At 28.0% G+C, this 25,176-nt stretch overlaps 1 protein-coding gene and 1 long non-coding RNA gene across 2 annotated transcripts in view; one reads left to right on the top strand and one right to left on the bottom strand.

Annotated features, from left to right (window-relative positions):
* The window catches only part of LOC142332413 (uncharacterized), a 65,168-nt gene that overhangs the window by 15,774 nt on the left and 24,218 nt on the right, over positions 1-25,176 (top strand). Inside the window, exons 2-3 of the long non-coding RNA XR_012758300.1 lie at positions 3,893-4,006; positions 7,187-7,314. This is a non-coding gene — a long non-coding RNA (uncharacterized LOC142332413). The remainder of the gene's footprint in view (positions 1-3,892; positions 4,007-7,186; positions 7,315-25,176) is intronic.
* Positions 16,099-25,176, bottom strand: part of LOC142332412 (uncharacterized) — a 48,158-nt gene continuing 39,080 nt past the window's right edge. The window contains exons 9-10 of the mRNA XM_075378853.1: positions 22,768-22,920; positions 16,099-18,793 (exon numbers count right to left, since the gene is read on the bottom strand). Coding sequence (XP_075234968.1) covers positions 16,109-18,793; positions 22,768-22,920 — 2,838 coding nt within the window. The 3' untranslated portion in view covers positions 16,099-16,108. The remainder of the gene's footprint in view (positions 18,794-22,767; positions 22,921-25,176) is intronic.

The raw sequence follows: 25,176 nt of genomic DNA, 5'->3' as shown, positions 1-25,176 counted from the left end.
TATAGCTAGTCTTGCAGGTCTCGAATTGTCCATCTCCTGTGTACGAAGATTAAGTTTCAGCCTACTGTACCAGTGAATATATAATTATTTAAATATAATATCAGTTAAAAAAATTTAATTAATTAAAATAAAATTGCTGGCATTCTAGTGATAGTTGAATATTTCCTGCTAGTCTACATCTTTCCTGATCAGTTTAATCTGTTTAAAATAAACTTCAGAACAAAAGTTAGAACTGTTTATAAATTTTTATAAAAAATATATGTAGCATACTTAAAACAGACAATCAATATGTAATATTCTTAAATTGCTTTCATTGCTTTATGTCTTGGCCTCCTTTATTAGGACATTAATTACAAGGAAGTTAACCCTTTCAGAAAAGAATTTTTCCAAAAATGGCTGGTCTAATTATTATTTATTTCATGAGTATTGTATAACTACAAATGAAAGGTATTTCATTGGTTAAAATGTCCGTAGTAAACCAATAAAACTATTTCAGATGGTTTTTTATTTTAAAATATGTTTCTTCAGTTGGTGTGGACATTTGTTAAAGTATTTTTGAATTTCAAATAACATATAAAAAAAATTAAGCAGACAAATTGCATGAAACTAAGAAATTAAAAAAAAAAAAAAACGTATTTAGTTTAGCATTTACTTTTGTCATTAACAAAAATATAACTTTGATCACTGATGTTAAAATCTACATTTTTGCTGGAAAAAAAAAAAACACATTAATAAAAAGAGAATAAAGTGGAATCAATAAAGGAAAAAATAATGGAGAATATAATGCTTATATATTTTCCAATACAAGATTTAATGAGTGATATGTACAGTGGCAGTTTTAAACAAAATAAATTTTCAAAATTATATGAAGATACCAGTCTTTTTATATTTAGCTTGAAATTTTCAGGAGGGTGCTCTTCATCAAAGTTATTAAATAGAATAATAAGCTATGTTGCTAAATGCTACAACCTGCTTTAACTCTCCCTTCTGTTTGGGTGCAGCCAAAGAGATTGCTGCACATAACAGTATATAATTTTCAGATGATGTCAATTTGAATTAATTGTCTTATAAAAGTACCGGATTTAAAGTTTTAGGTTACAAGTTAGTAACAAAAGGTTTTGGGGACACAAAAATAATATAGTCAGCCTCATTATCACTTCATCTGTTTGGTTGTATGGTTTTAAGAATGTATGGTTGTAAGAATTTCATCATGTTTTTTTCTTTTAAATTAGTTTCTAAAATAGTAGGTTGTTTAGTGGTTAAAATATATTATTTTGATTTTGTAGTCTATTCCAAAGACATATCTCTGAGTAATAAAATGACATGTCATTTGACATACTCAAAATGACATATGCCATTTGGACAGGAGATGTATTATCAGATAATAAGTTATCTATATTATTCTGTATGTAACTAGAAAATAAAAATTACAATATTGACCTGTTTTATGAATTTTTCCATTATGCTGCTCTCATATCTTGCAAATGTCAATGAATTTGTTGATTGTTGGCGAGAACATTTTGTATGCGTAACAATAATGAATACCAGTTCTATAGATTTGGTATTTTGGCATATATTCCATGTCAATTAGAATATACGAGTGCTTCTGTAAGACAATTAATTTATAATTATTTGTTAATCACCAGTAATACATCATAGTTCTTGTATTAAACACGCACACTTCATTACTTGGTAATACTGTACATACAACTTTATCTGTCATATTTTATCATCTGCTACATGCAACCAGTCAGATGCACCTGTCTATAAGTTAGATTTCAGTGATAAATGCTAGTGTGATTATTTTTAAAGATGTTTTATCAATTATTTAGAAATATATTTTTTTATATTTGAGTTATCTGTAATCAAAATAATAATATATTTTAAATAATTCCATTACTAAAATATTGGACTGAATTTAAAAAAGAAATATTCATTGATATTTACAAATCATCTAGAGCACTGTTATAAATTAGTATATTTGTTACAAATAATACATCTTAATAAGTAATTTTCTTTATTAGTAATATTATACAATTTTTTATAATAATTTTTTTATTTAAAAATATTTTTATTTTATAAGTTTAATTTATCACATTTTATTTTTATATATTATTATTATCTTTTAAAGATTGTCAAAATATTCATATCCTCTCTTTTAAATAAAATTATATACATAAAATAAAGAATTATATACCTTGAATAAAATAATTACACATGAATTTAAAATAATAATTATAAATGCAGTACATGTAATTTTTAAATAATAGTTTTGTTTTCTATTTAAAATAATAATTGTTTAATTTGTAATATCATGAAATGTTTGAAAACAGATTAAACTGAAATGTTCAATGACCCTCAAAACATAAAGACATCGTTTAGCTTACAGTCTGCTTTCCCATGGATCATTTATTTTTTAATTACAATTTTCCCTTTAAAGCTTTATTTTTAAGTGGTACTTTGTGAATTCTAACCTCACTTATAGCTAATTATTATCCTATTCTAATTTATATCTATATGGAGTTGTGTATTATTGAAAATTTATTTTGAGTAATGCTACAGTAGAACCTATTTGATAAACTTATTCAAAGCTACAATCAACCGTATTTACATTAATTTTAAATATAAAAAATTACTATATAGAATATATTTAAATTATTTATTAACATGCATGATAGAATGTAGTTAACACAAAAATCTATGCATTAGCTAGTTTTGTTATAAATGGTATATGACGGCTGCTTATTTCAACCTCCCATACCTCCCATTTGCAGCCAAAAACTTACTGACTAGTGTATTATTTGTCACAATATATTCTAACACGTGCTTCCTAAACATATAGACATGGGGTAGAATTTTGAATTTTTAGATGGAGAAAAGAATCCTTATGTATTATTCCTAATAGATTCCTTAGCACAATAATATACCATTAAAAGAAACATTAAGTCTGTATTTATTACTATTAATGGCAAATATATTGCCATTATTTGAAAAACTGGGTTTTAAATTTACACGATCAGAGAGTGGCATGTATGAACAAAAAATTGAAATCTTTTGTATGGAACCATTCGGAATTGCCAAGTTCCAATGGTGGGTGGCATTACAGGTGACAATTTCATAGAAACATTTGTGCTGTTAAATACTTCTGATCAACATCAATCAACCAATAATGTAAATTAATTTCAGAAAATAATTTAGTTACACATACAACTTAGTGTACAAGTCATAAAGGAAAAAATTCTTAATTTATAGAATTCTATTTCACACAAATGAAAATATTTATTGCGATATTTTTTTAAATCCCATGATTAGAAATGCAGAAATAAATATCTAGAAAAGTACACTTTGTAGACACCTGTCAACTTTACTTGTCATTTGGATTTTGAGTTGCAGCAATCTGGAGATATTTTCTTTTAGAAAATTGTATTATTTTGTTTTACTGGTCAAAGATTTTAGAGTTTATAGTTAGTTAAATAGATGAAAAAGATTGCAGAATTTCATTCTGATTGGTGACTTATTATCCTTAATATCTTTAAAATACAGTAAAGATGGATATTCTGATGTGTGTGTAACACATAAATAATACATATATATATATATATATATCACATGGTGGTACCTAAATTAGTGGGCTGGCTATATATTTTTGGATTCTACATACCAAAATGAAAAAAAGTCCTTAAAAATTCATTTTGTGTTTATTAATGAAAAATTTATATTTAGATAAGAATCTCAATAATATTTGGTTCACACATTTACACTAACATTGTGTAATAAATAAAAAAATTATGGTGTAAACATGTTCACAAATTTAAAGATGGTGGCCATATCAGTTTTTTAATTTTTTTATCTTAGTAATCCTCAGTTTTATAATATTTCATTTTATTTGCAGAAATGTTAAGCATTTTATTGTGAACAAATTATACCTTAGTTTTGAAAATTGGTTCGCAAATAACCAACTTATGACATAATTTTCTACTAGATTTCATCTCCTCTGTTAAATCAGGTACTTGATTTATTATGCTATTGATTGATTTACTATTAATTATTTTGGTTTACTATTTATATTGTTAATTCTTAAGCTATTGTTTATATTGTTAAACTTAATTGTTAATTAGTTTCAAGATAAAAATAATAAAAAATAATTATGTGAGATAATACAAGAATTTAATTTCAAAACAACAGTAATTAAGATCATTTTAAAATGATTAACTTTTATTTTTCTTAATTATTTTATCAGTGAATTAATTATTTAATCAGTGAAAATGATTAACTTTTATTTTTTCAAATAGCAATAATTATTATGAATGTTTTAAAAGTTAATCGAATGAGAAGTTCAAAGCAACCTCCATTAGAAATTAACCAAGTCTGTACTCCTCTGAGAGACAGGCTTACTTGCTTAAAAATTCCTGGAGTATTCATTATTTGATTAAATCCATTCTGGATTGTCAGATTTATATCTTTAGTACCTAGTACTGGAGTTGAATAAACAATATTTTTTATAGGATCCCAAAGGTAGAAATCAAGAAGGTTTAAGTCTGATAATGAAGGAGATATCAAAATTTTTTGTTAACATGTAGAATCCGAAAATGTATAATCAGCCCACCACTTTAGGTGTACTTTGAAAAAGATATAGGTATATGTAATATAAATATATACATTTTTTTTTTTTTTAAATTATGAACATAGATTAACATAGATTATGTTATAAATTGAATTATTTTAAAACTTATTTTGGCAGTTAAATAATATTTCTAACAAAGTTTCCTAAGGTGGTCAGTTTAAAACTGTATTACAATACATTGTTACTATGTTATATAAAACTAATGTTATATAAAACTGTAAACTTCTAATTTTAGCGTAAAGGGTAAAGGAACAATCTATTGTTTGTATACAAATAATAACTGCTTGCAATATAAATAAGTATGTATGTATAGTGGTGAATTAATAAGGGTTTAGACACTTTTATTATCGGTTTAATACGTTTTGTTTTTTTAACATTTAAAAAATATTAATTTAAGTTTTTGTTCTATGGTGTAAATAATCTAATAATTTATTTGAGATTATACTAATAGAATTTATAAATTTTTTATAATTAAAAGAAACATTTTACAAATATCCTTATAAGAACAATATATTTTATTTAATGTGTAAAACATCAATTATAACTAGCATCTCTGTATTTTATTATTATTGATACAAACAGATTAGGAAACATATAAACAGTATAGTCCTAAAGTCCCAGAAACTTGACTTACAGTGACTTGGCCCAGTGTTGATTGGCTTTGTGTAATAAAAATTAGTTTTTCCTCATATGGTCATATTGATGGAGAGATGATTTATCTTTAGTGATGCTTTTTCAACCAGACTATACAAGACTGTTTGGTGTTTTCTGAAATTATTAATTTCTTCAAAAATGTAAAGTAAACTGTACTAAAATAGATTTTCTTTACAATCTTGTTTAAAGATAAAACACCAAAATTCATAAAAAATTTTAGGTTTTGTTTATGAAAGGCTCTTGTTTTTTCCTTTAATTTATATTTTATTATTATTTTTTAAACTTTATATTAAATTTTAGGTAACATAATAATAACTGTTTAAAAAATCTAATTTTCTGTTTATCAAACAGTATTTTTGTAGAATTTTCTTTTTACTTACACTGTTAATAATTATGATTATTCTTTTTTTGTTCAATAAGCATCCTTCCATGAAACTTGATATTCCCAATAACCCATCCCCCACCTAGTCCACATTAGATCAAGTTTTTAGGATCCTAGTATATTTAAAAAAAATATATTTAATTACAACAGTAATTCATAATTATAATCATGACAAAGGAGAATGGTAAATCTCCAGATGTAAAAGACTTCTTAATATAAAGTAAATATGTACAATTAAAATAAATAAAACGAAAGACCATTTTATTATATTTAAACTAAAGAAAAAAAGTTATGATCTTGAGTATTGTGTTACGAACCCTTACAAGAGGGTTATCCAAAAAGTTGAAAAAAAAATCCATCATATACAGTGCTCATGCATGTGACCCATTGAGATACCTCTTCGTTGAAAAATAGTTTACATTCTTGAAGTTCCTATCATTGAATAGTCTCAGTTAGGTCTTGGTTAGCTCAGTTTTAGTCAAGTTTCATAAGTATGTTTTCATTGTTTTGCTGAATATTTAAAATATTCATATATGAAAAAAAAATGGAAATGCTGCCAAATGTGGTTGAAACATGATCCTTTTTAAATGAAATAAAAGATTTAGAACAGATTTAAGATTGGTATATATTGATGAGATTATGAGTTAATCAGGTGCCAAAAAATGGTAGATCATGTTCAATGATGGAAGATTGAATGTTCAAATGAACATTATTCTACATAACTAAGGATAGACAGTTCTCTGTCGATGATTTACAATGCTATGTTTTAATCAAGGTGTTCTAATGAACATCTTGTTAGGTTTTTCAACTAGTGCTATTTAAAGATGGCAAGAAAAACAAACAGGAGCACTCTTGAATATTAAAATATTTTTCAATTGATATAAGCGTGAGGATAATGAATGTCTTAATTATATTTTTATTGATAATAGAACATCAAATATCGTAAATACTGTCAGTTAATACCATTCCATTACATCATTAAGGAACTTAATCTCAAATTAAAACAATCTCTGAATACATGGAAAGCAATGGTGAGCACTTTAACAAATGGAAATGATCTCTGGATCATAAATTCTAGTGGAATTTACGTTGAATGACAATGAATTTACCAGCTTAATTCCTCTAGAATTTACCAGTTTATTGTGGAGTGCCTAACCAATTTTATTGTACAGTACAAAGCAAATTGAATGATGTTTAATTGAATTGTTTTGTTTCACAGTAATGCTCGCATAGACTTTGCCATAATAACTCAAAAACACTGCTTCAAAGATTTTTCTGGAATGATTGGGCATTCATCTTACAACTTCCTAATTACCTCCAGTGATTTTCACCAAAAGATGTTTTTAGATGGTAGTCATTTTGGTCCGATTGATAAAATTGGTAACTCAGTTGGATCCCTATAATGACAATACTCCAACTTATAAAATATATTGAGTTTTTAAGCTACAACAATAAGATTATTGCTCCTAATTCTCAAATTTGTTTGAATTGAATTTGTCTTCCGCAACTTATTTCTCTTTTTAAAGGTAAAGCTCCGAGTGTGGTATCATTTTGAAATAGTTTGAGTCTGAAAAGATAGTCATTGTTATCCAGTTTTGCGAGAAGTGCTGGAAAGTGATGTTACACTAATAAAAGAATAACTTTCAAAGATATGGTAACCAAATTATTTTTACGTAGCCTTTTTTTTATAATTCTATCTTAGAATTGTTTTATTGCTTCTTATATGGTTAACTATTTTATTTAGCACTTAGTACTCCATTGACTAACAAATGGTTGTTGACAATTAAGCAACATTTATTTGTTGATATGAGTAAATTTATTATAATATATTTTTATTATTCTAGATTATTATATTTACAACAGAAAATAAAACTAGTTATTTTTCCACTTTTAAAAAATCTTATATTGGTACCATGCACCCTGGCTTTTCCATTTTCTAATAAGCCCATCATTTAATTTACTGAATCTAATTAAACTGTTACTGAATAATTAACAAAACATATAAACTTTAAATAACAAACAATTAACAGTAGCAACAATATAATCATTTAATAAATATGTATTAACAAATATTAGAATAACATTTTAAAATTATTTCTTACATAAATGTTAATATATTCAATGCAATATTATTTACTAAATTATTCTTATAACTAACAGGTGTTCTACCTATATCACGATTTGACAATCTATTATTATTTTAAGACAGTTTATCAAAAATCATTCTTCAAAAAATAATACTTTGTTTTATAATTAAAAAATTATTTGGTTATTTTGTAATTGTTATGCTTTTAAAGCAGATAAATTACTTTACTTTTAAACCAGGTTTTTTGCATGATTACAATATTAATGGTGATTTTATTTTTTATTTTTGAAGAGAAAAAGTGAATAAAATAATAACTAATAAATTAATAAATAAAGATAACACTATTTTGGTGTAATTGCAAATGATCACTATAAATGAGAAATAAGTTCTTAAATAAGAAATATGTTCCTTGTTGTAAAAATTGTTAAATTATTAATATACTATTACATGGTAAATTACTGTAAAAGTTAGTTAGTTTTTATTAATAAATTTTATTCATACATTTAACAAAACAAGAGATTTTGTCAAGAAAAATCTTGTTTGCTACAGCTAAAAAAATGATGTTTCCACTGGTCTTTAGTTTAAATTAGATGTAAAAAATTTATAAAATCAAAAAATTATAAGTATATTTTTTTACAGTTAAATGAATTAATCTTACTGGAGATATCATGTTAAAGAACATGCTCAGTTAATTATCTCAAGGTCGGTTAAGGAAAAGTAAAAAAAGTTGCTAAAACAATCTGAGCAACAGTGGTAGTGTGTTTTTAACACAAAAATTAATTGATTCTTAAAAATGAATTACCTCTTCTAATCTTTTGAAGTAACTAACCAAATACTTGAAAACAGTATGAAAAGAAGGTGTGGGGAAAATATAGATAAAAGTTATAAACAAGATAAGATATTTTTAAAAGTCATAACTTTAACATTACTTTGGCTATGTCTAAGAAATTTGCTTGGATTTTGTTTTGAAAGCGGACATATTCCTTAATTTTCATTTTCTGAATTACTAGTATTACTATGTAAATTATTTATGGATTAAGTGATAATATGCAATTTTAAATTGCCGATGTTTTTCTTATTGTAATAATATTTCAACCTTTCTTGTATTACTGGCTTTGTACTAGTCAATGTAGTTATTAATTTCAATTTGTGTACTGCATGTGTTTGCTGTGCTTGTCACACTATTCGGTATTTTTATGCAACAAAGGTTTGATTAACTAAATCTGTGAGGTGCCAAATTAAGAACATGCTGTTTGTGATTTTTCAACCCAAAGGTATTTTACATAATCTTAGGTTTTGTGTAAGGGTCATGAAATGTCTTGCGTTAAGCAATATGAAAGATAAATGGGATTGTGCAAGACAAGTTATCGCAGTTCTACTCTTTTATGGAGCAATTGCTCCAATCCAGCAAACTGAAGTTAGAAGTTGTTTATCTTTTGTACACATGGAGTAAGGAATATACCAGTTTTAAGTACTGTATTGAAGAATTTGGTATGGATAGTGTCACTGAAACTAAACAGGAAAACTTTGTAAGAAAAGTGTGTACAAATATGTTACTTTACAATCTAGAAATTCCTGATGGTCTGAACATGGAAATAAATTTCTTTTTCAAGGCAATAATAGAGTGTAGGGATATTTTACCATCGGTAGTGAGTTTTTGTAGGAATTTACAGAAAAACAAAAGAATGTTTTTATAAACAGTCTCTAATCAATTAAAAGGCCCATTACTAAGTGTTGTAAAAGAGTGTGTTAGATCTGTGAGACAAACAAAATTTCTGATTGTTGGTGGAGTTATAATCACATACCTAATCACAAGGTTACAATCATTCTGTTAATTTTCAAGATGCAATTACCGAGGCGCATACAAACATAGGAAGGGTTTAGGAGCAGCAGAGAAAAGATGGATTTGCAAGGAATGTGGTAGAGATTGAAGTATATGCTTGACTACTATTAACCTGACTTCATATGGCACCAACTAACATCAATCTGTTTGATCTGTTCGATCAAATTTTGCAGGATATAATCTAGTTTTGTCTGCCAAATCAATGAATATAATTAAGATTTATTTTTTATTATTATAATAGCGTTTAATGAAATATGGTTGATTTTGAAATAAGACCCACTTTCCAGTAAAAAATATAACTGCAATTTATGATTAGTAGGAAATTAAAAGAAGGATTGAAACTAAAATAAAGTAGTGTTTGATTCATCAAAAATATAATAAAAATTATAGAAATTGGCTGCAACCTAGGATCGCCTGGAAACTGGTAACAAAATTAATTTGTTAGAAACAGAAACTTTTTTCATTCAGTTCGGGCTAATTTTACATTTTCAATGAACTTTTCCATTCCAGTTTTATGTTTTGATTATTTTATCTACCCGTGTAAATAAAGTGGCATTTACCGTTAAAGACATTAGACTCTAAAAAATGCGAACAGCATGCAGTGAAATTTCACTGTAGTTCTTATCTTCTGGAATCTATCGGAATTGGTTTATTGAATGTGATTTTGGACATTGGTATTTTATCTTATTTCACACCCTTCAATTTCTTCCTGACATATTGTGATTTTCAGGTAGATTCTAAGAGATGCACATTACAATCTAATTCAGGATCCAAAGGTTTGGTATTATTTTTCGGTGATTTATGTAGCAGATGAATTATTATTTTTTAATGAGTTGTTTTTTTATTTATTATGTTTTTGATAAACTGTCCGGATATATGTTATTATTTTTTATTATTTATTTAACTTTTATTAATACTGCTTATTATAAAATTAAGTATTTAAATTTTTTTATTGCTTAATTGATAGTAATGAATAATATTAAATAATAATAATACAATAATACTAATTATATTTACAAATAGGTACTCGATTCTGAATTCTGTTTTTATACTTAATACATATTTTATATACTATATTTTTCTATTTAAATAGTGGTTTTTCAGTTCACAATACTTTAAAATTAAGTCTTGTTTACCTTAAAAATTACTCTAAATACAGATTTAAAGGTTAGTTTTCATAAATGTACAGAAGTAATTATAGGAAATAATTTTTAAATTGGTAAATATTTACATACATTTTAAAAAATGATACTTTTTTTTTAAAAATACACACTTTTTCAAACATATCTTTAAATTAATAATTCTTCCTTCTTCCCAAATATTATTAATAGTTAAACGATGATAAAATCTTATCTTTTATTATATTTAAGATAAGATACTAAGAAACTTGTGTTGATTTGTGAGAAATTTTATTTAAAAAATGAATTTTCCACTGGTTTCTTCAAAACTTCTTAGTATATAATGTTTAAGATATCATTGACTTGTGAGTTTTCAGTACTTTGGAAATTGTAAAACAAATATGATAATTTCAAAGCTATATATAACCTGTCTGACTATTGATGATGCATTGTAAATACCAGTTTTATTTCTTGGGTCTCACTTGATTTGCTTTAATTTAGAAAACAATTTACGTAGGAAACTGTGTTCTCTTTAAGTAAAAAGTTAAAATTGTATCAGAATCATTAAATCGACACATGAGTACAATGACTATTTGCCCTTTTCTATGATCTATTACAATGCTAGTTCTAACAAATTTTCTTATATATGTTATTTGTTATTAATCTAATGTCATCTTTTAATTTTAGAGATGTTTAAAATTTGATGACTGCATGTTCTATCCTACTAAAGGGCATTTGTATGTGTCTGTCCATCTCCCTTAACATAGAACCAGAATGTACCGATCACTAGCAGAAAATCCCAATTCGTTAGTATATGTCTCATGGTGATCAGGTATATATACTTGTTATATTACTATATATCGATATATATGCAAAATATATATTAATAATATATTTTTTTATTTATGTGATGTTTTTCTTTTTAGAATAATGAACTATAACCAAAAAGTAGGCTCTAGAATGTACCAATCACTGGCGGAAAATACCGATTTGTTAGTATCAATATCTAGAGTTAAATTTCTAATTTAATTTTTGTTATATCAATTTTCATCATTTAAAAAAAAAATATTTTTACACAAGAGGTAAATCAATTTTGGACACCTAATAATCCCATTCCAAGACACCGCCCACCAGGGCAACCCACCAAGAGGGCCTAGCTATGGAGGGCTAGCCGTAGGCATGCCTCTGCAGCTAGTATCATTACTGATTCAGAAGGAATAGTATGTAAATAGGTTTTTTGTTTTTTTTACAAGAGTAAGTCAAAAAGTAAAATTTTTAAAAACCATTATTTTTATTTGCACTACTTAAATGAAATACGCATATTTCTAAAGATAATTACTCATACTTGTAGAATTTTTTAAGAAACTTTTGAATTCATTTGTGGAAAAAACTAATTTTGCATCACTTCCATAACCTCTTTATCAGAAAATAGTATTCTTATAACGCTTCGTTCAATGGTCCAGAAAGATGGAGTCAATTACAGTGAGTAGCTCAAAAGACCTGATGGCAAGGTATTGTTTTGTTGGCAGTATGAAATTGAGCATTATCCTGAAGGAAAATCTTACCTTTTGAAAGTTTACTACTCCTTTTGGTCTTGATTTTTGCCTTCAGTTATGTCACAGTTTTTCTCATAGTAGATTTCACTATTTACTATTTCATCCGTAGTTCTGAAGTGAATAAAAAACCAAACGGATCTTCTTTATCCCAGAATGTCATTAACAATTTTCCTGCAGAAGGCCGCCAACCTTATCGTTGATCATAAAGAGAGAAATCCTACTTTTTTTTTTTTTAACAATCAAACCAATCATAAATTTTCTTCCGCTTAAACAATTCTCTCCAAATTGCTGCTGTATTCTGTGAGCAATCTAGTGGTTTCATCCCTCCTCAGTTGAGAAAATGTATTTCTGCTCACACTTTTTCCTTTTTTGTAATTGGACAAAGGACTCATTTTAAATTGATTTTTAAAACTATCATGAACAGTTTACAATAAAACAGTACTTTCAATGAACATATGATGTGACGATATAATGTATTGTAAAACAGTCAGTATTACAAGACATATGGCAGGGAGGGAAGTAAAAATTTTCCTTTATTTTCTTACTTTTCCTCAGTATTTTTATCAGAATGTTTTTATAGCCGAACAGTGGTCACTTTTAGACCCATGGAATGTGAAACAAAAAGCTAATAACTTGATAATATTTGCTGTAACAACAAATTAAATATAGGTAAAGTCCAGGCAGTTATATTCACTAGATGGTAAATGTTCAGATAATAATAACCTTTATTTGAAAAAACATTAATATATATTTTAAATTAGACACATGTGTATTCTCCTGAGATAAAATGTTCAGGAGTTTACTTAGTAAACTCCTGAACACTTGAAGGGAGAGTGTGTTGATCTGTAAAAAAATTGGGTATCTGATTTTTTTTGCAAATCTTTATTATTTAGGATCCAACTAGTTCATCTAGACCAAAAAAAATTTATGTGTGTCACACTGCTTTTTGCCTTGCATCTCAGGATTGACCTAAACTTTTTTCTTCAAATTTGGCTGAAAGTTTTTATACATGAAGTATTGATCATATTATTTTTTTTAATTTGTTAAGGAAGGGGTATATTGCAGAGAAACTAATTTTGATTTTTTTCAGAAGCATTTTGGAGAAAATTATTAAAGCAAATTTGTTACCTAAAAGCAATAAGCAATCAAAAAAAATTTGTCTTCTAAAATCAACCTCTTCTTAAAAGTGAAATATATATATATTTTTTTTGTTGTTATTTTGCTCTATTTCCCTTTGGTTTAAATATATTTAAATTTTTTTTTTGAAACTTTATACTTCATATTTAGAGCTACCAAGAAATGTGTACGGGTTTTTTAAATTATAGATTGCAAACATAACATGCAGAAAAGTTTTTTGAAGTTTTCTTTTTATTCTTTTAGCACTTATTGAGGGGTGGTGTTAGATTTTGGGAAGACTTTACTTTGAACAGATTTGTTAATCTTAACCATTATTTGAATATTTTTTTTTAGAAAAATTGTTCTTAAAATTTATTCCTATATCTAAAAAATAATTTTTTTTTTTTTTTTGCTCTAATTCTTTTAAGCTTTATTTATAATAGCCGAGAATGTCATGCAAAACTTTGCCAGCTTTTTTTTATGTTAATTTAAAAAAATATATTTAGCAGTATACATATATATATATATATATATTTATTTATTTATAAAATAATAGCAATCTAAGAATTTTGGCAAATTATGATTGAAAACTATTCCATTTTTTCTTGTTATAATTCATTCTTTCATAAATTAGTTAATAAGATTATAAGGAATATGTTAATCCTAAGCGGGAAATAGATGAAGAAAGAAGCATTTTGAAAAATATAGTTAAAAGAAGAGACAGACTTATAGGCCACATACTAAGGCATCCTGGAATAGTCGCTTTAATATTGGAAGGACAGGTAGAAGGAAAAAATTGTGTAGGCAGGCCACGTTTGGAATATGTAAAACAAATTGTTAGGGATGTAGGTGGTAGGGGGTATACTGAAATGAAACGACTAGCACTAGATAGGGAATCTTGGAGAGCTGCATCAAACCAGTCGAAAAAAAAAAAAAAAACACTGCAGACAAAAAAAAAGTTAATCCTAAGAACAAACATTTATCTGTCAATTAAGATTTTTAAAAATTTTGATTGCTAAGTTTCAAAATGACACCAGCTATTTAAAAAAAAAAAATTATTTCTGTGCGATAAAAAAAATAAAAATATATTTTATATATTTTACCTCGCAAATGTGTATTTTAACAACACTGTTGTGGTACATAATTTAAACAGGACAATCAAAAGGTTTTGAAAGAAAAAATTATTCTGCCTAAAATTAGGCAAATAGAACCTCCATCGTTAGTTTGAAAATAGTAAGCATGAAACAGTAGTAGTCTATTGTCATAACAGCTATTTTGTTATAGAGCAGTGTAAGCTTACTACTTTTGTCCAACAGGAAGGATTACTATAAGTTTTAATGGAAATTCATTCCTTTATAATTTCTTTCCATTCTGTTTTTAATTAGTTCTTTCATTATTGAATCAATTATCAATCTCAAATAGACCAGAAAATTAGGTGCTCTTAGCTAATTAAAATTAACTGTAGCAAGGTTCTTGTACAGTGATAATTTAACATCATACTTGTCTGGTTGATTATTAAATTTTTGGTTCAAATTAAACCCAATAATGCAATTCAGTTGTAGAATCATCTCATCATTATCTCAGTTCAGTTAAATTATGAGTTAAATTTTCTCCGAATCTATTAAATAGCATTACATGTAAGTATAAATTGTATATACTAATCATTAAGTTAATGTTTTGTAAAGTCAGTTGTAACAACTGACAAGATGCAAAACAGATTAAGATTTTCCATGGTTGTGGATAACATTAATACTAGTCTCAGGAGAAGATTAATTCCTGAACTGTAAGAGGGCTTTACCATGCTTTAAGTAAGTGTAAACGTAAAATAAATTTATAAAGTATTATAAATTGATTTTTTCAGTAGAATGGAGCTCTTGCCATTCGTGGGATAAGAGTCCTAGGCCTACAGTTTGGACCGATAGTCTAAATCCATGGCTACTATAATTATCTATCTTAATTTACCAGATTTCTTCTTGAGTTAGATAAAAGAGTAGTATGCAAGTTTCCTAATTACATATATTATTATTATAGACCTTAATTATTAATGTACTACAATTTTATGGAGATATTAGCTGACACATGGACAGAAATTTTAATATTACCTAGATTATCATCCAAGCTACAAAAGGTCTAAATAGAAGTTTAGCCATTATAGAAATATGGTGAGTGTGATATTAAATATTGCAAATTATATGTCCAACTATAATAGCATGTGTGTTAATGTGATTTTGTAAATGGGCAGAGAGTTATGGAACACTATATTTTTAATTTTTATTTTTTTATCAATTTAATTCATTGAAATTAATGTTTCATGTGTAATCGTACAATAATACTCTCCCTAATTAGTAACTTAACTTAGCTTTAGTAAGTACTTTCATTAAGATCTATGATTTTTTATTAAAAAAGTAATTACAGAGTAAAATTTGACCTTATTGACTGAAATGGTAAACATATACAGTGTCTTTGTCATTTTAAAGTTTTTTTAATTATTTTTTAAAATCCATTCTGAAGAATTATAAGTTCTCTGTGAAAGTACATAAAAAAACTAAATGAAAAATGTGCAAGTGAAAAAAAATTAAGGTTATCAAAATAACACGGTATTAATATTTTACTGTATTTTACAATTAATCGAAAACTTAACATTATATTTTTACTATTCACTGAAAAACCACTATATCTATTTTTATAAACATTAATTATATTAAAATTATTGCAGAAAATATGATATATCAAATAAATGTTACTTTATCATAATTACTTAGACTAGAATTAGGCGTGGATCTATTACTAGAATTACTATTATTAGAATAACTAAAGCCATTAGCATAGAAAGACTCTGATTGCGATTTCATTTGCACCGACGATTGATGATGACAGTGTTGGTAATTCTTACATTCTATTAATTTAATTTTAGTATTATCACAGTTACATTTATTTTGTTTTATTGTTTTTGTATCAATTTTTGTTGCCGTCATTATTGGTGTCAATGATGGTTGTTGATATTGACAGTGACACAACAATGATGATGATGATGTTGAAGATGTAGATTGTTTATCATACTGTAAATTATTTTCTGTGGTAACTGGCTGTTCTTTTACATTTGTGTTTGTCGTATTGATCATTGTTGTTTTTAATTTTTCTGGTGAATTTTTGTAATGTATTTTATGTAACGTGGTTGGCAGTACTGATGATGTAGAGGATGTTAATGATTGTGATGATGAAGGTGGTGAATTTATCGTACTTTGATAAGGTTGTGTATGATATAATATATCGTGTCCTGATGATTTTGATGATGATGAATTTGTACAAATTTCTGGATGATTTAAATTTTCATTATTGTAATTTTTTATTGCATATAATTTTTCAGTATTACCGCTACATTGATTTGCAAAGTAGTTTGTAATCGGTTGTTTGTAATTTTGTTCGTATGATTTCATTTTAATCATTTGTACTTGTTGCGTTGGTGTAGTTGTTGGTCGGATTAGTGTATGATTACAACCATCTTTTTTATCATTATGTATGGTTTTTTGTAATTCTTGTTTTGCTTTATTATTGCAGTGACAGTTGCTGCATTTCATTTGACATATAAATGGTTTACTATTTTTTAATATCACACTTTCATTTGCTTCATTAAAAGTATTCAGCGATTCTTCATTACATGTTTTATCATTATTTATTCCTGTACTGTTCTTATCATCTGTTCTTTTTGTATTATTTTTTGATTCAGTACAATTATTGCTATCAATATTACTTAATATATGTACTTTATTTGCAAAATTTGATAAACTTTCTATTGCAGCATCATATCCTTCATGTTTTGGTTGTTTATGTTGAAATTGATGATACGATTGTTTCAACACATCATGTTTTACTGAATTTTGTTGTTCATCTAATGATAATACTGGTGGTAATATATATGTACTTTGTCCATCTTCCCTGTTACTACTTGTATAACTATATGGTAATTGTTGTTTACTAATTTCATCACTAGAATTATAAATATCTTTACTACAACATGGATGTACATAATGTTCTAATATTGTAGGTGATGTTGTCATTAGATGATTAGTTTTACTTGTATCATTTGTAAAATCATGTCTACCATTTAAATCAATTGTTTGTGTACTTATTATTTCTTTTTTTTCAAAACTATTGTTATGATTGTTTGAATTAGTAATTTTTGATGGGTTATTTTCAGGGAGATTACTAGATGTTTGTGTTTGTGATTTATCCTTATATATAGAAGTTAATGGTTCATTATCTTTTATTACATTTAATATTTCATCATATAAGCCGACATCATTGGTACAGCTATTTTCATTAGTTTTGCAATTATTAATTTTACCTTTTCCACTGTCAATTTGTCTTTTATTATCTCCAACTTTTGATTTTCTTTTCTGTTTTAATCTATCATCAGTTATTGTATGTAATAAATCATCATCACTGTTATGACTGTCAATATTTGTATTGTTATGGTGTGTATAAAAATTTTTATATATATAATCTCTACTTATAGTTTTAGTGTTACTATGTCTATTACTATTATCTATTTCTGAATCTGTTCTCATTAAATAGAATTTATTAGATTGTGTACCGTTTTCTAATGTTTTATTGTTAGGATTGTAATTATTACTACTACTACTACTACTACAGTTTTGTTTTTGTATGATTTTTCGTTGTATACTTTCAGGCAAATTTAATTTTTGCGAATTAAAATTAAACTGTTTTTGATACTCATTATTTCCACCGTCATCGTGTGTACTTAATAATGTGTCTGAAGTTTTAACGATTGGTTGTGATCGATAATTTAATATTAATTTTTTATTTATAATATTATTACAGCTAATTTCAACATTTGTGTTAGTATTGTTATTTTTATTGCAATAATATATTGGTTCATTAACACTTGACGGTTGTGAAAAACTTTTTACAACATTGTGTTGACCGCATCTTATTTTAAATAGATTTTGATGCGATAATTGTTTTATGGTTTCATCATAACACATTTCACATTCCGATATATTGGTCAATCTTTCATTACCGCCAAATATTGGCGTTGATGTTCTTCTATAATATATATCATTTGGCAATTGTTGTTTTAAATGTGTTATTCCATCAATGGTACTCGTTGTATTTCTTCGACCATATTGTTGCTGTTGTTGATGTTTCTGGTGATATCCTTGTGATAAAGGTGATGATGTTGATGTTGATGATGGCGATGTCATTCTGGATAATGATGGTGATGGCGATGGCGATCTGCTAAGTATCGTCAATGATGTATTTGAAGTTTCTATATAACTTACTGGTCGATTCGTTGATAAGATACTTAATAATGTTCCACTTGATCTACGTGTAAATGAACACGACATTGATCTTCTACGTGAACGAAATTGGTGATCCCATAAATCTATATCCTGTAAAATCATTTATTTATTAGAATAATAATATTTTTTACACATATAAGTATGTGTATAAAATTAGTTAAAATTATAACATAAGAAATGGAAGAAGAAGGTTATTGGAAGTCTACAGAACTTATTGATTTTACAAGTATTGATAAACATTTATGTAACCATATTATGTCTGTTTACATTAATAGAATTTGAGTTATACATCATAAAACCATTGTCGTAAATTATCTTCACTGGATTACCCAAAGTAATACCATTTCTTATTTATTTCAGTTTGAATTAATAAATTTCAATAATAACTTTTCAATCAGTTGTTATAAATAAACATTCTATAATAATTCTAGGCTGATCACAACAGTAATATTTTTTAAATTCTAATATTATAATTATTTAAATCAGGGAATTTATAAGATAGACTTATCTTATAATTTAAGATAATCTTATCTTAATAATTGTTTCAGTTTACAAAAATATTTATTTCATGAACCTTTTTATTGTCTACATAAGAGGCAAGTACCGTTTTGAAATTCCGTCGCTGCTACGCTGTAGTTGGTATTCCACCCATGCGCATTGTGTACCTGCATCTGTTGGCAAACCACAGACACCATTACGAAAATATTTGACTGTGTTTACATTTGTTTGTAAGTATTTAAAATGCCTGCACTGATCGAGAATCCCGCCAACTGTGAAATACGTGGTGCGATTCGTTTTCTTAGTGCTAAAGGCGTGAAAGCGGCTGAAATTCATCGTCTGATCAGTGTATGCAGAAAACGTTATGAGGGATGGGATGGTATGAAAATAGGTTACAACTTTTAAAGGTGGCCGCCAGATTTTTCGTGATAAAAGAATGGAATGATGACCTTTTGTCATTACAGAAGATATGGTGCAGAAAGTTGACAAAAAAGTGAGAGAACAGACGCTTTACGATTTCTTTGCTATCTGAAGCATTTCCTCAAGTTTCAAGAAGATCGTATATGAAATTGTGACCAAACGCTGAAATTATTGACGATGATGGTGTCAAAGCGACCGTGTTGCAGTGGTTATTAAATCAGGCAGCAGACTTCAATAACGACAGTGTTCAAAAGTTGGTTGCACAATTTAACAAGTGCCTTAATATTGGTGGCAATTATGTAGAAAAGTAGATTAAAGTACACGGTTTTACGTAAAAATAAAATTGTTGAGAATAGTGTAATTGTTTTTTTTAATTTCTAAATGGTACTTTAAAAACATGCCTCTTATTTGTTGTTTACAAGTTCTTGTAATTAAATTATTTGTATATCATTAAAAAAGTTTAATGTTTATTTTTTCTTTTAGTTAGTTATAATATTTTTTTATGTTATTTTTAATTTCAGTTTTTTATAACACTATGAAACAAAAAGAGCAGTTCAGAAAAACTGATCAGTCAAGAAAGAAATAAAAGTCTTTTTGTGTCATTTAAATTGTTTTTGCATCAAACATGTAAATATAATGTGTTTTTCTATGGTACAATATTGTCTTAAATTAAATGTGTAAGATCTATCAGATACCAAGGATGCTCTAATTTGTAAAATTCCAACATCCTCAGCATAGAGAACAGAGTCAGGGTCAGACCTGCACCAGGGAACTGATAATTGAGAAGATGAGATCAAGGATAAAGAAATGAGTAAGTGATAAAGAAGGTCAGTCTACAAGAAATTCCAAGATGCCGCTTATAGATAAATGAATTTTCTTGAAGTATACAGTTGCCTTGTGGTGTCAGGTACTTTGGCAGATATAGTGATTCCTCCTCCACAGGTGTTCTAAAACACTTGAATAAAAATTTCTACTGACAGTTTATCTGTCAGGGATAAATTAATTATGAATAATTATGCTTTTTATGAACACAAAAGTAATATCTTCATCTTTGAGATTTAATGATAGTTTTTCTTGCTCTTTAGTAATCCTTGTGACTTCCATTCAGTAATAGAACTACCAAAAATATAGTTTCATCATCTGTCAAAATCAGGTTCTACAAGGGTGGTCCAAAAAGTAAGGAGATAATGGCAATAATTTATTCTGAATCTACATTTACATGTTCCTTTTCAAAATAATTTCCCTTAAGTGCAACGTACTTGTTCTAGTGCTCGATCCACTTTTCAAACATGAATTCTAGGCCATCTTTTGAAACTTTGAATTTTGCCTCCACATTTTTTATGACTAGATTCATTTCAAATTTTTGCCCTTTCAGGTCATTCTTCACTTCTGGGAACAGCCTAAAATCACATGGAGCTGAATGTGGGCTGTTTCCTGGGTAAGAAACTATTTTAATTCTTTACCAGGGTGTTTTTCTGAAGTAAGTCAGCATTATTTTCAGTACATTGATGTGTACTAGAGAGCATGTACGATCTTCCATGTATGTACCTAAAGTTAGTAAATAAATCTTTCATGATTAAAAAAGATGAATATAATGACTTTACCTGCTGTGTGTGCAGCTTTCACTTTTGAAGAAAGCTGAGAAAGGTGAAGAAGTTGATGTCCATCGCGAGAATTGTTGTTTTTATCAGGGTCATAATGGAACTTCCAAGACTTGTTAACAGTTACCCATTTGCAAAAAACGTGCAACAGTTCTTTGCAGATATATTTGCAGTATTCTATTTGGTCAGGCATTAACACCCAATGCATTTCATATAGATCTGATTGTTCAGTATATTATGTTCACTATTTCTTGATATGTAGCAATTCTTCCCAACTGCTGTACATCAGTACAATGATCTCAAATGATGATGCTCACTGTGTTCACCATAACGTTGTTAATCGACATGCTCGGTTGACTTGCTCTTGCCATGTCTTCTACATTCTCTTCTCCTGCCAAAAATGGTAACGAAACTAGTTGCATGTGACATATACTTCAGTGAATGCTTCTTTCAACAATTTGTATATTTTGGAAGCTAATTTCTTTAAACAGATTCAAAACTGAATCTTGTAATGTTGTTAGTTTTTGCCATAGTAATTATCCATCATACTTTATATAGACTATCACTGGCACTCAGTGACTGCAACAGCCAACTAGAGATTGATATGGAAAGTAGAGAACACATCTGGTTGTTTGAATTCTTACAGGATTGCCAGCCAGTTTGCATGCTTTAATTTTCACTGTGAAAATCAGTCTCATTGTTTTTTGGACCAACCTCATATCTAATCAAATTTTGTTTATGAGGAGTTTGAAGGATTTTTCATATATTTTGCACATATTCATATGTTGGATCATCTAACTTACGATTTAAAAATTGTTTCTCTATATTCACCAAAATTGTCTTCAATCCATCTCCTGGAATCCAATCTTATACTTAGCCAAAGATATTTTTTATTTGAAAATATAAGTTGGAGATCCAGGTTTGCTTTCATTTTAAAGGATTTCCAAACTTCTTGTTAACTGGGGGCAATCCACCTGAATATAATCATCTATGCATGAGATGAATATGTATCCTCCCATAAAGCTTCATGAACTTCATGATCTCTTCATGCACTTCTCTTAAGTTTAAAATAGGATTTGATATTTGCTCCTGTTCCACATCGATAATGTGATGATAGTTTCCTGCTACCTAAAGGACATGGTCCTGTTTTCATAAATGTTTTTATATTGAGCTATGTAGTGATGCCAAATTGCAGATTAAGAGTAGTTTTACGGATTGCATTCACTGCTTGCTAGACTCCATTTTTGTCATTGTTGATATAAAATCTACATTATTTGTTGAGTTGTCAGAAAATGAATATTAGTTGACAATATATTTAAGTTTGCAGGGTTAGTTGTTTGAAGGAAATTTAGAAGGTAAAAAATTGTAGTATATATATATATATATATATATATACTATACTATAAAGTGAGCAAAATATTAGAATATGTGAAGAAAATAATCAAAGATGCTGGAGATGTATTAACGTTAAACATTTATTACAGGAAAAAGTATTGGAAAAGTTTATCATATTGTGAAATGACTAATCATAAAAAAAAATTTAACCTGTTCTGGTGAACTGCTCGCTTTTCTTTTTCTAAGTTCTCTTAATAAATGAGAAAATTCAGCTTTTAATCTTTGAAGTTTTTCTGATTCATTTGCATCATGACGACTTAGTCTTTGGACCTCTTCTTGAACATGATTTAATCTGTACGCAATCTAAAAAAACATGTTTAGATAAAATTAATAAATATTTTAAAAACTTATATTACTCAAATATTAAATTACTACAGATTATTTTATAGATTTACTACTTTTTTTAAACTATAAATTTTACTATGATTTTTTTATGATTTGAAAAATATTACAAAGTAATACATTGTAACATAAGAATACTTTGTTGAGTTTATTCCATAATATCATACTGTTACTCTGAAAGATAAAATTCAATGTTTTTGTGAGCAAAAGCTTTATTTTTTACCATTTAATAAATAAGAGGGTCATTCAGTAATTACGACTCAAATAGCTGTGGAGGCAAAACAGTCTGATAATTTCAGAACAGTTTTAACGATGTATAGAGGTTCTCACCATGGACTTATCTGGCAGTCGTACACCTCTGCTGTTTCCTAGCCATTGGCTTTTGTCAACAGTCCTCTAAAGCCCTCATACCTTTTTAGCATAATATTGCACTTGGCACTGGGCAAAGATGTCCCCCTCAGCCTTCATTAAAACCATCTCTGATATATTAATACCACCTGCTGTTTTACTGGTCTCCTCGGGTATTTTTATGCGTGGTATTGCATTTAATTTCGCCTTCCTTTGAGACTTATATATTTCTTCATGTCTTCTTTCTTCATTGCTTGTTCGTGTCGTCTTGATATGCTGAGCGATCCTGTTTACAATTTTTTTTTATAGGTCCTATCTTCTACTACTATGCTGCATATTCTATATCTACTCTGCGTATTGCTTTATTACGTAACCTACTATTACTATCTGTGTAACTTAATGTAATCTTTATTTCTTCTGTTCTTGTTAATTACTTGTTGATTCTTCTTTTACTGATTGTCTGTTAACTGTCTTACTTCTATCTTACAAAAATATTAACTAATAATTAATAATACAGGGACCACGCAACAGAGATGTTCCTTTGAATCAGATATTTTCCCCTTTGCGTCCCAATGCCCTTGGACGATCTTCCTTACCTTCTGTCATTTTCTTTCATAATTAACACTGCTTTTACAAACTTGCAAAACTTCCCGTAAGTGATCTTGTTGTCTGAAAATGTCTTTAATATCAAACCTTAGATCTAACTTTCTCAATTGCTGCATGAACTACTGCCTTTCTTCCTCATATTCTTTGCATACAAAGAGTACATGTTCTGTAGATTCTTCCATGCTGTCATGACCACAGTTCGGACTCCACACCAGTCTGAATCTGCTGAGACTTCTTTTTAAATTCCTGTGACCGGTCAGTGCTTGCGTTGTATAATGGTCTTCTACCAGCCACTTATGTTTACAGTGCTCTTATACATCTGAGAAAATCGCATACATGTAACAATCTTTTATCGAAGTATTTCACCTCACTTGCCACTCATCAAAACCTTCTTTGCAGATGGCACACTCCCTTCTCTTGAGTGTTTTTTCATCCTTACACATACCCAACTTCCTCAGCTCCCGTATTTTTTTCCATTCTTTCGTCGTGATGTCAATCGGCTTCACCCCAGCCACGACACATACTGCTTCACTCGATATTGTTCAGAACCCTCTTATTACAATAACAGTATTAGCCTCTGTAACTCAGCAGAAGTTTCCTAAAGTGCATTAGCTCCATTCTGTATGTCCAGACCGATGCACCATACAACATGTTCTCTTCAGCTAAGCTTTATATAAAATTCTCAGCGTCTGGAAATCAAGACCCTACTTGTAATTAACCACTCTTATCTTGTTGATTGCATCTAATGCCTTAGCTCCTACCTATGTGACGTGCTCCTTGTACTCACCTCTCTCATCTAAGATGATTCACAAATGCCGCTGGGTTTTGGCATACTTGTATCCTGAGAAGCTTCTCAGGAAGTTGTATTCTTCCCAAATCACACCCCATCTTCTGAATTAATGTAGCACTGACGGCCACCACATCCTGTCAAAAGCTCCTGAGATATCAAGGAACAGACACACACACACACAGCACATAACAATTCTCAGCCCGTCTTGCTTCCTCCAACAATGATGATACTGCATCTTTTGTATCTTTCTCTAATTGAAAGCCATACTGGTACTCGGATAGAAGTTCAGTCTCCTATACATTCTGTTAAACATAACCTTTTTATACAGTTTGCCCATCACCGGTAACAGTATCAGGGGCCTATATGATTTTGGTGAGACCAAGTCCTTTCCTTGTAGAGGATTTTGATGACACCAAACTTCCAGCATCTTGGAAATTTGCCTGCATTTAACAAGTTGTTAAAGAGACTTACTA

The sequence above is a fragment of the Lycorma delicatula genome, chromosome 11 (assembly GCF_047948215.1).
Source record: "Lycorma delicatula isolate Av1 chromosome 11, ASM4794821v1, whole genome shotgun sequence".
NCBI lineage: Eukaryota > Metazoa > Arthropoda > Insecta > Hemiptera > Fulgoridae > Lycorma > Lycorma delicatula.
The sequence above is the reverse complement of the archived record's forward strand: the minus strand, read 5'-3'. Positions and strand labels throughout refer to the sequence as shown.